This window comes from Lactuca sativa, chromosome 6 (genome assembly GCF_002870075.4).
Source record: "Lactuca sativa cultivar Salinas chromosome 6, Lsat_Salinas_v11, whole genome shotgun sequence".
In the NCBI taxonomy this organism is placed as follows: Eukaryota; Viridiplantae; Streptophyta; class Magnoliopsida; order Asterales; family Asteraceae; genus Lactuca; species Lactuca sativa.
The window spans coordinates 63,854,302-63,868,642 of NC_056628.2; the positions used below are offsets into that span (position 1 = coordinate 63,854,302).

The 14,341-nt window shown below is 36.4% G+C and overlaps 1 protein-coding gene across 1 annotated transcript; it reads right to left on the reverse strand.

The window, feature by feature from the left end:
• Nucleotides 1–438: 438 nt before the first annotated feature.
• Nucleotides 439–1,261, reverse strand: LOC128126609 (NAD-dependent malic enzyme 59 kDa isoform, mitochondrial-like). Its single transcript, XM_052764447.1, has 4 exons — nucleotides 1,164–1,261; nucleotides 991–1,074; nucleotides 701–807; nucleotides 439–578 (listed from the first exon to the last, which is right to left on the reverse strand). The coding sequence occupies exons 1-4, from the start codon at nucleotides 1,203–1,205 to the stop codon at nucleotides 479–481; spliced, it is 333 nt and encodes a 110-aa protein (XP_052620407.1). The 5' UTR covers nucleotides 1,206–1,261; the 3' UTR covers nucleotides 439–478.
• Between the last annotated feature and the right edge of the window lie 13,080 nt (nucleotides 1,262–14,341).

A 14,341-nucleotide genomic window follows, 5' to 3' on the forward strand; every position in this document is an offset into this window, starting at 1 on the left:
TAAACCAAAAAAAGAATACATACATGCTCATTGAAAACACCTCCAACTCCAGATAAACCAAGAAGAACATGAGGTTTGACCTTTTTGACCTGCAAAACACCATAAAATTGGCATCCCCATTTGCAAAGTATATAACTTTTTTTTTTCTTTTCAAAAAAGTTTTTCATATAATTAACTAAAAAAAACACAATTATTCCAAAAATAGATGTAACGTACCACTTCAAGAAGATCAGATCCCTCATGGAGACCTAAACTTTCAACCTCTCCAATATCTTTGGCAAATGGTGCAGCTGCTGAGTCAATACAACCTCTCTCCTTTGTGATCAAACCTTGCATCCAAAAAAATTTTAAAACTTTATATTCATAATAGCAACGCACTTACGTTTCCCCTTTTTATTTGCTATTCAAACTATTAGTTCACTGAAAAATAATAGAAACAGAATAAGATGGTAAGTTGGACGAGGGCATTTTCGTAAAATCATACGTCTTTATCAAGTAGGAAAAATTGAGGTTTTGCTTCTGATCCTGCCATCCTTGCAGCCGCCTGATAGGCCACTTTAAGAACACCAAGCCCTGCACTAAAAACCATACAGAATGTAAGTTAAAGTTCATAATATATATATATATATATATATATATATATATATATATATATATATATATATATATATATATAAGGAGAAATGAGGGTGTGAAGTACCTTCCAGCACCAACAACGACAATTTTTTGGTTTGCAAAGTCTGATAAAGGGTGACCTTGTGCCCTAACAGTTCCAAGTAATCCAGCCAATGCAACACCAGCAGTTCCCTGCAAAGAAGAACAAGTGGAGGAATCACCCATTCCATTCCATCATTCCATCAGGCAAAACAAACATGATTTTTTTTTTCGTTCCGGTGGAATGAACCATTCCATTCCTTCCTTGACTCCATCATACCAAACAATAACTTGATGTTTCAAATCAATGAGCATAAGCATTAGACAGATTCTAACCTGTATGTCATCATTGAACATGCAGATCTTCTTCCGGTATCTTTCAAGAGTTTCAAAAGCCCACTTGAATTGAAAGTCTTCAAACTAATTTAACATGGACAATCATAAAAGATTTCATATAATTTCAACATACATAAAAAACCAAACATTTGAAAGCTTTTAAAAAAATGAACCTGGACAATAGCCTTTGGCCAACGTGCATGAAGAGCTTCCATTAATTCATCCACTACCGATATATATTCATCCCCTTCTAATCTAGGTTGTCGTAGTCCTATATCTCTCCTTTGTGATCAAACCTTGCATCCAAAAAAATTTTAAAACTTTATATTCATAATAGCAACGCACTTACGTTTCCCCTTTTTATTTGCTATTCAAACTATTAGTTCACTGAAAAATAATAGAAACAGAATAAGATGGTAAGTTGGACGAGGGCATTTTCATAAAATCATACGTCTTTATCAAGTAGGAAAAATTGAGGTTTTGCTTCTGATCCTTCCATCCTTGCAGCCGCCTGATAGGCCACTTTAAGAACACCACGTTTTCGTTTGGTTCATAGAATATTATTTGAGGGGATGAATCCATTAAAAGGAATTGTAATTTCTCACATGTTTAGTTGACAAAAACTGGAATAGAATGGAATTCAATTTCATTCTTTTGCTTGGTTCATATATAAATGAAACTTTTTTTTTAATGTTTACTTACTGAAATATATATCAAAGGAAAGAAATGGGATTGAATTCCATCCATTTGGCAACCAAAAAGGTCTCATAATGGAATCTTATATTCCTAATCTGTCCAATTTCATTCACAAACCAAACACTCCATTAAACATCTTATAATTTCTTTTCACACGGGAGTGTCAAAGGGAATGTGTTTGATCAAGTAGTATAGCATATAAATTGAAGTTGTGATTTAAAAAAAAAAAGAAGCATACTCTTTGAGGATTGATACCAGCAGCAGCAACATACGTATCGAGCTTTCCAATAGGTATGGCCATTCCCTGAACCCCAAGATCACCAAGCCCAAGAATACGGCTGCCATCTGTAAGAACTACCATGTCTACCTGAAATTTTTACAATAATTTACTTATATCTAAATTGGTTTATGAATAAAAATAATTAGAATGAAAATGCTTGATGTAACAAGTTATGATAGTTTAGCACATTCTTTGTATACAGAGAGCATATTGTGAAAAAACTTTATGTTTTAATTAATAACATAATAAGAGCCAATACCTACAAAATTCACACAAAGGGTTTTTGATTAATTCACAGAATTTGTTACAAGTTTGAATTATACAGTATACAGCAAGTGGCTTACACATGGCGTGGGACCCACTAAAGAATGTGAACGGCTGTAAATGACCACAGGGTCATCGCTTGGAATTTCAGAATTGCCAGCTGGCGGTGGGAGAGGACCAAATGTATCAGAAAAGTCCAATTCAAGAGTATCTGATGTTTCATTGGGAGGGTTTTTTGGGAATTGGAAATAGTTCTTGGAGGATTTGAATGGCTTGTTTTCAATTAAAGCAGTTAATTGAGAAGAAACCATTGTGGAAATTGGAAAACAGAAAGGAGTGTTTTGTTTGCGTTTGTATTAGTATTACAGACTATGGATGGAAAGATACTAAGATTCGAGCTGATGAAAGGCTTCTACCAATGGCTTTAATTAGAAGGAAGTTCAAGTAAACAATTGGATTTTCAAAGAAATTTGAGAGAATGCTGATTTATGTGTGTGTTGGAATCACCAAGAAAGATTCATGGAAAGCATTAAATCTAAGAAAGAATACGACCTGTGAGGTTCAAGAAAACCCCATCCGTTTACCTTCAATCACCAAAGACCACCACTTCTTCATTCTTCTTCCTTCGATCTGTCCAAACCCCAAAGGTCCTCCGATTTCTACCGATGACGGAGTCTAAGAAGCCAAGGAAGGCTCACCGGGAACCAATAATTTCCTCCTCCTCCTCATGAATAGATCGATCATCCTGATCTACCAGCCGTTACTTGTCCTACTCCATCGGACTAGTTGAGTCCCCTCCCTACATGTAATCTGCTGGCGACAAGGAAGAATAGCCAAGGAGACCACCGGAGCACCTCCCCCCTAAGCTGTGGCAGACAAGAGAAGCGTCGCTGCTTCTCCCTTCTCTTTTTGTCAAATCGATCCCGCACCAGAGGTGCTTCCCCTTTCTCGATTGATTTCCATCATCGACCACCATGGCTGCTTGCGTTCCCATCTTCCTTTCTCGATAGATGAACCACGACCACCGGACCAAAACTCCCGCTACCTTCGTCATTCTAATTCCCCTTTTTCTTTTTATCTGTGGGGAATAAGAAACAAACGAGAATTAATATTTGGATTCTAATATTGAGACTTGAGAGTATAATACTTAATTAGGGTTTTTTCTGAAAAATTCAACATCGAGTGGGGAATAAGAAAACTATTGGCGAGTATTCTCAATAACAGCAGAGAGATGAAGAAGGTGAAATTACAGCAACGATGAAGTAGATGAATGGAAATCAGAAGCCCTTTTTCTTGATTGAGATGATGAAGTCAAGAGATGGAGATGAAATCGTAACCTTCGATCTTTGATTGAGAAGTTGCACAACAGTGTGAGGAGAATGAAAGATGTGTGAAAATGCTTAGGGCAGGGAGGGTAGCGGGCTTTTCTAATTTTTTGGCTTTTCTTTTCCCGCTTGTAACTAAGGAACGCGCGTTCATTAAAATTATAAAGCGACACATATAGAGGGCACGCATTTAAGGTACAGCGCCCTCCGTGTTTTTAATTTTTTTTCTTTTGACACTAATTTAAAGGCACGCAATAATGCGTGACCTAAATCCTTAAATTTTCTGAAGAGATGACACTCTTTTAATGTCACTCTCGTTTGCGTAACATAAATTAATGAGTGTCGTAATTTGCGCGTCGTAAAAGGCCTTTTTTCTAGTAGTGTAACAACCTTTGAATCACTTTGAGTCCTCTAGGGGAGGCTTGGAAGTTGATAGAGTGAGGATGAACCCTTGAGACACCAACAATATCCCAACTTCATTAGAATACTAGTTCTTATGTTAACTCTTAAGCTTGGAACAAAATACCCAAGTATATATTCCAAGAGAAAAAAACAAGTAACAATTTCTTCAAGAACTCAAAGCTAAAGAAGACATGGAGAGAGGATGAAGAAGCTCACGAATTTTTGGGCAAAAATGCAAGCCAAAAGGTGTGTGTAATACAAGTGAAAGTTTCATCCTTTTATAGCCATAAAGCATGGTATTTAACCATGAGGTATTTACACTTTTAAGACTATCATGCCCCTAAGTCATCAATCATGTCTCCTAGGGTGGTTACTTTCGCATTAAACAAATACAAAAGACATGCTCTCAAAAGAAGACAAATAGTTTAATTTTATAAACTCAAAGTTTATAAAATATAAAATTTTTCTTTAGGTAAAAGACAAAAGACTCAACTAGTCCAAAATATTGTACATGACTTATTAACTCATACATTATGAAATAATGTGTTACTTGTATTGTAAAATAATTATTTCCTTAAAATAAATATTTTCCCAATTTATTATAAGAGTTTATGAAGATTTATTCAAATCAATTTCTAATAAATAATCAATTGTATCAAGTTGTTGTTAGTGTGACCCTTAGGATCATATGTTATTTAGTAATATCATTTTAATATGACTTTTGAGCATACTAGATCTTTCAATCTTCCACTTGCGCAAGACTCACATCATGTTAATATAGACAGTGGTGAACGTCTAGCAACATTTCACTTTCCCCAACAACATATGACGTAGTGCCATTCCATCAACGCCCAATTCCCTAGAAGCCCCAAGGCTATAATTAGTGAGTAAGGTAAGTTTATCAGTTATCCCTTTGCTATGGACATCATGTTGAACATGAGATATGGATCGCAGTCAATCTCATGTAAGTGTTCAACTATACATCAGGCTTTAGACGTCTAACTCTCAACGAATAAGAGGAACAAATCTCATATTGACTACATAAGCCTCTTGCATAGTTTACATCATACCTGATGATAGCTTTTATAACTTCCTAATAAAAGAGCAACTTTTGACTACATCAAAGCATAATGTTCCCCTTAATCAAGTCCCATATACGTATCTCAGGTGTTAAGGATATACAAATATTACCTTTTATCAAGTATCATTCATGACAGGGATCCATGAAGTGACCTTGAACGGGTCACTCCAATGCTTATTCTTTAGTAAGTATCTATGAAATTGATTACAACGCTTTGTCAACCATCCTACTTCATATTAGTATTATTTCATTATTGCTCCCACAATAACAACTGAGTATGGAGTTTTAGAGTAAATAAATTTACTCAAGGATTAAACATGCTAATAAAGAACACAACAAATATTTAATGAAAAGATCATATGTCATATATATCATATTCATTACCATAGATGATGTTATATAATGTTCCAATATTCAATACTAATACATAGATTAAATCCAATCACTAGAATAGTGAAGTCCTATTCCTCGAGCATGTCCTTCAAATTTTTCTTGAGGAAGAGGCTTCGTGAAAGGGTCCGCCAAATTTTGATCGGTTGAGCTTTGCGAATACTAGTTTCACCTTCTTCAACTTTATACCATATGAAGTTGAATTTGTGGCTAATATGCCTGGTCTTCTTGTGTGCTCGGGGTAATTTTGCCAAAGCAATAGCACCCTCATTGTCACAGAAAAAGTCTAGGGGGTCCTGAATGGTAGGGACTACCCTTAGATCCCCAATGAATTTCTTCATCCAAGTAGCCTCATATGCATCTTCAGAAGCAGCAATGTATTCTGACTCTATAGTGGATTGTGCAACAACACTTTGCTTGGAGGTTTTCCAAGACACCGCACCCCCAATGATAATGAACACATATCCAGATTGTGATTTTAAATCATCTCGATCAGTTGTGAAGGAAGCATCAGTGTATCACTTTACACTTAAGCTATCTTCCACGCCTCCATAGACGAGAAACAAATCCTTAGTTCTTCGTAAGTACTTTAGGATGTTCTTCACATATTTCCAATGACTCTCCCCTGGATTTTGTTGGAACTTGCTTACTAAGCTCATAGCATAAGCAAGATCAAGTCTTGGACAATTCATGGCATACATGATGGATCCAATTACAGAAGCATATGGAATATCTTTCATCTTGTCTAGCTCAACCTTTGTGCTTGGACATTAAGATGAACTTATTATAGTGTCATGTGCCATGGGTACAAATCATCTCTTAGAGTTTTCCATATTGAACCGCTTCAATAGTTTCTTAATATATGTACCTTGGCTTAGACCTATTAATCGTTTTAATCAATCTCTATTGATTTTTATTCCAAGAATGTATTGTGACTCACCTAGATCCTTCATTGAGAAACACTTTCCAAGCCAAGCCTTTACACTTTTTAAAGTTGGAATGTGATTTCCCATGATCAATATGTCATCCACATATAGGACCAAGAATGTCACCGAGATCCCACTTGTTTTCATGTAAACACAAGATTCATCTTCATTTCTAATAAAACCACACTTTGTGCTTTCATTATCGAAACGATGATTCCAGTTATGATATGCTTGCTTTAACCCATAAATTCATCTCTTGAGCTTTCACACTTTATTATGATGCTTTTGGTCGACAAAACCTTCGGGCTGATCCATATAGACATCTTCTTCCAAGTGTCCATTCAGAAAAGCGGTTTTGACATCCATTTGCCATATCTCATAGTCATAATATGCAGCTATGGCAAATAGTATCCTAATTGATTTGATCATAGCTACTGGTGAAAAGGTTTCATCATAATCAACCCCATGAGATTGAGTGAATCCTTTGCAACCAATCTTGCTTTGAATGTGTGTAAGTTGCCATCCATGTCAATCTTCTTCTTGAAGACCCACTTACTTCCAACAGTCTTGCTATTGGGAGGAAGATCAACCAAGTCACAGACTTGATTTTCTCTTATGGATTGCATCTCAGCGTTCATGGCTTCAAGCCATTTGTCAGGTTTGGGATCTGACATTGCATATCGGTAGCTGACCGGCTCATCAACATTCATCATTACGAAACACTCTTCAATGAGAAATCCATATCTCTCATGTTTATGACGAATTCTACTAGATCTGTGAATGCCTTATCTTTCAGTAGGTTGAAGGACAATGATCTCTTTATCTTCAACAACCTCTTGCTCAATACTAGTGCCAACTAAAGATGCATCGGGTTGAGGTTCTTAATCTTCTTCAAGTTCCACACGCCTCCCCCTAGCCTCATATATTAGAAACTTACTTTCTAAGAATTCATCTTTTCGTGAAATAAAGATCTTATTTTCACTTGGGATGTCGAAGTAATATCCTAAGCAATCTTTAGGATATCCTACAAAGATGCATTTCGTAGATCTAGGCTCAGTTTTGTTGGAAGTATTTTTTCTAACATAGGCTTCGCATCCCCAAACTTTCATATAAGATAAGGATGAAGGTCTTCCATACCACATCTCATAAGGTGTTTTCTCTACCTTCTTAGTTGGTGCCATATTCAAGATACGGGCTGCGGTGAGTAAAGCATAACTCCAAAATGATAAAGGAAGGGTAATTCGACTCATCATGGATCGAACCATATAAAGTAAGGTCCGATTTCTCCTCTCATAAACACCATTAAGCTGTGGTGTTCTAGGTGGAGTGAGTTGTGAGATAATTCGATGACTCCTTAGATGGTCTTGGAACTCTTGGCTTAAGTGCTCGCCTCCTCTATCCGAACGAAGGATTTTGATTGTTTTGTCGAGTTGATTTTCAACTTCACTTTGAAACAATTTAAACTTTTCAAATGCTTCATGTTTATGTTTCATCAAATACACATAACTAAAATGACTGAAGTCATTAGTGAAGGTGATATACTATCTCTCACCATATCTTGACATTGTTTTGAAAGGTCCACATACATCGGTATGTATGATGCCTAATAAATACTTGCCCTTTCACTTGTTCCAAAGAAAGGGGATTTTGTCATCTTGCCACATAAACACGATTCACATATTTCAAATGAATCAATGTCATTTGCCCCCAAAAGTCCACTCTTTTGGAGTTGAGATATGTGCTTCCTATTTATATGACCAAGGCGACAATGCCATAGATATGTTTGGTTCAAATCTGGTTTGGGCCTTTTGGTGTTCACATGATAAAGGGACTTATTATTTGAGGTGTCATTTAGGTTTAATTCATAAATTCTATTTATTGGTCTAGCCTCAAAATAAAATATTCCTTTCAAGGAGTGAATGTTATCATCATCAAATTTGAAATCATTACCAGATTTTCTCAAACGCAAAACTAAAATGATATTTCTAGTAATAGCAGTAATTAAACACACATTGTCTAATGTCAAGTTCAGACCAGATGGTAAACATAAATCAAAATGTCTTAAAGCTTGGACCGTAACACGTGCTCCCTTCCCGACATGTAATACCATCTCATTTTCTTTCAAATCCTTACTCTTTCTGAACCCCTGCAACGAATTACAAATATGAGTTCCACAACCAGTATCTAATACCCAAGTGTTAGATGAAAAAGTAAATAAGCCCATTTCAATCATGGAAAAGGATATACCTGAAGGGCCTTCCCCGGCCTTCTTGTTTTTCAACTCTGCAAGGTACTTAGGACAATTCCTTTTCCAATGCCTGACAACTCCTCACTCAAAGCATGTGTCATCTTTGGCAACCTTTTCCTTCTTCTTGGGTGGTGGGTTTTGAGGAGCTTTCTTTCCTTTTCCCTTGCTAGCTTGTGGCTTTCCCTTGAAGTTCTTGCCTTCGTTCTTCTTGACTTTTCCTTCCATAATCATGAGCACTTTGAGAGTTTTACTTGGGATATCTTTTCTGCAGTTTTTACCATCCCGTGCAACTCAGAGATAGGTTTCTCCCACCCATTCATGTTATATTTCATGATGAAAACATTGTAAGACTTTGGCAAATAGTTCAAAATGATATCTATAGCCAAGTCTTGTGGGTATGGAGAGCCCAATCTCTCCAGTTGATCCATATAGCTTTTCATCATGAGAACATGTGTGCTCACTTTCCCATTCTCCTCCCATTTTTTGGCCTAAAGTGCTCTCAGAATGTCAAACCTTTCGGTTATAGCTTGTTTTCCAAACATCTCCTTGAGATGTTCAATCATGTCAAAGGCAGTGTAGTGTTCCAGATCCTGCTAAAGATCAGGAACCGTAGAGGCAAGCATAAGACTTGAAACATCAAGTGAATCATCTGTATGCTTTAGTCATGCATCATGTGCAACCTTTGGGAGAGCAGGTGGTTCATCAGGGGTTTGGTTTTCAAGGACATAGTCTTTCTTTCTTGTTTCAAAACAATTCTTAAATTTCTCTACCAGTCCAAAAAGTTGGAGTGGTTGAGCTTATATTTGTCAAGAATTGACCGAAGGTTCATTAGGTGATGTGTTACAGTAATTGGTGGATCCATCTGCAAAAGTTTAACAAAGTTTTCATTTAGTATTTAATTCTTTAAATAATAATACCCCTTTTGTTTCCTAAAACATTACTTATTTAAAGTCTAGGATCCAAGTTACAAAGCAAATAAATGGTTAGGTATCCTTTATCCCATTTACCCTATTTTAACAAGGTAAATAACTTGTATTAACTACACCATTCGTAATTCCTAGATTTATCAGACCCTTAACAATCCATTTGTTAATTTGACATGTTTTGTCTCATCTATGCCTTGGAATACTCTTGCTTAGATGACCTTTATCACAAGACGTTTCCAATCAAGTCATCCAATTAGAGAAACTTGTACAATTGGTCCATAACTTGGTTATAGAAATCACAAAAATACTTTGGCCATCTAATGATAATACTAATGGTTAGGTATCCTTTATCCCACTAGCATTATACAAGTAATGTGCAAATGTTTCTAAAATTGGATGTCATAGACTTGCATTTTGAAAAAAGGGATTTGTATGTTTTATTATTCTATTTAAAACATGTGATATCATGACAATTGCATGCATCCAATATGTCATGGTATCAATTTTTCTAAAAAATCACTTTTAAGGTTCTTATAAAAAACCCGGTTTTTATATTTTGGCTTGGTTCAATTTTACAATTAATAACTAGTATTAAGTTTGTGTTTGACCCATGTAGAACCTTTTAAATATTGTTTAATAAAATTTCCTTTCATTAAATAATACTATGGAGTTTGAATAAGTTATAAAAACATGATTTTTACACCAATAATTCAATATTTCAAAAGTTGCCGTAATTAACAATTTTATTGCTAAAATATGTTACATCTTATGTCCATCTTTTACCTTTTGAAATCCAAACTTCATGTGATGTTTATTTTTGTTAAAAAATAGTTCAAGTTTATGAAAAACTAAGTTATCAACCACACAAAATATTCACTTGAAAAATAAACAACACAAGCATGCATTTCACATAAACAAGCGTTAAACTATATAACACTTTTGTGAGCCAACACAAAAGTGTAAAGTCCTTCCTGAGGGACAAATTAAGGGACCAAATATTACAACTTTTTCTTCATGTGATCTTCAAGCTCCCACTTGCACTGACAACCAACTTTGTTGCAATTTTATAAAAACTTTATAAAAGTTATGAACGTTTATAAAATCTTTATAAAAACTGTGAGTCTCCATGGTTCTTCTGGAAATGGCCTCCATCTTCATCTTGTTACATTTTTCATAAAATAGATCTAGTCTAAAACTAATCTATTACATAAAAAATAAGAAGAATAAAAACTAGCTACTTTTATTACATACTTTATGAATAAAAAATATTACAAACCATTTTCAACCAAATGACACAAACAACAACACAAATGGTCCAATGCTTGTTTATGCACTCTAAAACACATATAAATATAAAACAACCTTTGTTTTTCAAAGACAACTTTAAGTGACAAAAATGCATGTAAGTTTTGTCACATAAAATAACAATAATAAAGCTGTCAAAGAAAATATGTATGAACTTGTTTTTATACAAAAACAAGTTATCCATATTCTCCAAAACCTAAGATTTCCATAAATCAAATATCTAACCAAACTTGCAAGGTGGTTCTGATACAAATTGTTGGGTTTTATTTAAAACTTCATTTCAATAACTACAAATAATGGCAAACAGAATATTTGAGTTTTATAAAATAACATAAACATTTTATCACCCACCAAGGATCATCTTGCAAGTATAAGAAACATTTAAAACACAACCATAAAAGGAATAAGTGGTAGCAACCTTTGAAGCACTTTGAGTCCTCTAGGGGAGGCTTGGAAGTTGATGGAGTGAGGATGAACCCTTGAGACACCAACAATATCCCAACTTGATTAGAATGCTAGTTCTTATGTTAACTCTTAAGCTTGGAACAAAATACCCAAGTATATATTCCAAGAGAGAAAAACAAGTAACAATTTCTTCAAGAACTCAAAGCTAAAGAAGAGATGGAGAGAGGATGAAGAAGCTCACGAATTTTTAGGCAAAAATGCAAGACAAAAGATGTGTGTAATACAAGTGAATGCTTCATCCTTTTATAGCCATAAAGCATGGTCTTTAACCATGAGGTATTTACACTTTTAAGACTACCATGCCCTTAAGTCATCAACCATGTCTCCTAGGGTGGTTACTTTTCCAGTAAACAAATACAAAAGCCATGCTCTCAAAAGAAGACAAATAGTTTAAATTTTATAAACTCAAAGTTTATAAAATATAAACTTTGTCTTTAGATAAAAGACAAAAGACTCAACTAGTCCAAAATGTTGTACATGACTTATTAACTCATACATTGTGAAATAATATATTATTTGTATTGTAACAAAAAAAATTCCTTAAAATAAATATTTTCCCAATTTATTATAAGAGTTTATGAATATTTATTAAAATCAATTTCAAATAAATAATCAATTGTATCAAGTTGTTGTTAGTGTGACCCTTAGGATTATATGTTATTTAGCAATATCATTTTAATATGACTCTTGAGCATACTAGATCTTTCACATATAACCTCTTCCTCAAAATCTCAAAGGTACCCTGCTACTCAGGACCCCATCAGAAATCCACACCCTTCTTCGTCAGGCGGGTCATAGGAATTACAATCTTTGAGAAATCCTGGATGAACCTCCGATAATAATCAATCAATCCTAGAAAACTAATAATCTCAAATGGGCACTTTGGGACCTCCCACTGCATCACTGCCTCAATCATGGACTGATCAACCAGAATTTTGTCCTGATTGACGAGGTGACCCAGAAACTGGACCTCTCGTAACTAGAACTCACACTTGGAGAACTTGGCATAAAGCCACTCCTATCTCAGTACTCCAAGTAGCTCTCTAAAGTGCTCCTCATGCTGCTCCCTGGTCTTGGAGTAGAACAAAATATTATCGATGAAAACAATAATTGACGTGTCGAACATTGGCCTACATACCCGGTTCATCAGATCCATGAATGTTGCAGGTGCATTGGTAAGACCAAACGGCATCACCACGAACTCGTAATGACCATAATGAGTCCGGAACATTGTATTCTCCATGTCCTCCTCCCAGATTCTCATCTGATGGTAACTCGACCTCAAATCACTCTTAGAGAATCAAGCTGCATCCTACAACTTATCGAAAAGGTCATCAATTCAATGGAGTGGGTAATGATTCTTCATTATTAGTTTATTCAACTCCCGGTAATCTATGAACATACGATACGACCCATGATTCTTCTCTACAAATAGAATTGATGCTCCCCGCGGTGAACTACTCGATCTGATAAACTGCTTGCCCAACAGCTCCAGAAGCTGAGAGGACAACTCCACCTACCTCATGGGAGACATACCGGGTAAATCCTCTGAAAATACATCTGTAAACTCCCTGACCACTGGCACATCTGAAACCGAAACTCTCCCATCCTCCTAAGCGTAAACCACATATGCGAGATAACCTAAACACCCATGTTGAAGATACTATCGATCCCTAGTAGCGGAACAAAAGGCAGAACCAACCATGGTACTCTCACCATAAATAGTAAGTTCTCCCATACTTGGAGTTCGAACTATCACCAACTGTCTCTCGAAGTCAATCATTGTGCCAAATCAGCTCAACCAGTCCATCCCCACAATCATGCATACATTCCCCATAGGGATGGGAATCAATTCAATCGGGTAAGACACCCCAAATATCTCTAAAGTAAAATACCGAAAACACTCAAAGCTGCAACCCCGTGTTTGTTGGCAATGGAGACTCGCAGCGGACACTCCAGCTTCCCAGCAGTCATGGCAAAATCTCTACTAAAGGATTGGGATACAAAATACCAACTCACACTAGAGTAAAAAAAAACACAAGAGCAAGCAAAGGACTTACTAAGAATCTACCTATCAGAGATAAAAGCATAACCATACATGAAATAACTGAACAAAAAATAAATGAATACATATCAATAAAAACGACAGGTGCCGCCCTGGCCTCCTCTACTATGAGCTAAAAATCACGGCCCTTAGCCTTCGGGGCCTCAACTCTCCCCTGGCATCCATCCGTAATCCTCAAAGTATCCGGTGTTGGAGTCTACACTGCTCTCGCAGCGAGCAAGGGACATTTGGCCTTCACATGGCCAACCTGATCACAGTGGTAGCAATTCCCAGTGCTCGGCAATGAGGCATGCTGACGATAATCCATAGAAAAATGGCCCTCCCTACCACATTTGTGGCATCCCGTTGATAATCGACATGTTCCTTATGCATCTTCTCGCACTTTACACAAGTGTGACACGCATGACCTCCAGATCGCGAATCGGCATGCTTAAACTGCTTTTGCTGCCAGTTGAGTCTGACTTGGAGCCTACCTCCTATCTCTCGTCTGGGTCTCAATCTCAATCTCAATGTCTCTTCTCCGAGCGAAGTACTGCAGCTCATAGAGAATTATACCTCTTGGTCGATACGAACTCACGGATATCCTTCTCGAGCAGGCTCATGTAATGGGACATCCGAACCTACTCCGAAGAGGCATACTCAGGGCATAAAATGGATCTCTATATAAACATCTTGGTGACCTATGTCACCCACTCTATCGTCTGCTTCAGCGACAAATACTCCTGGGCTAACTTCTCCCTCTCCACCAGTGGAACATACTGAGTACGGAACATCTCTACAGAACATCTATGTAAACTGCTCTCATGTCACTGCGACCTTTTATGTAGGAGAATAAGCACCGGTCACCAGCTTCCACCAGTCCTTCGCCCCCAAACGAAGGTTCAAGGTAAACTTGATCTTTTGGACCTCTAGGAATGAAAAAGTAAATAAACAACCCTCCACATCAGATATCCACCTCATGGAAACAATTGGGTCCTT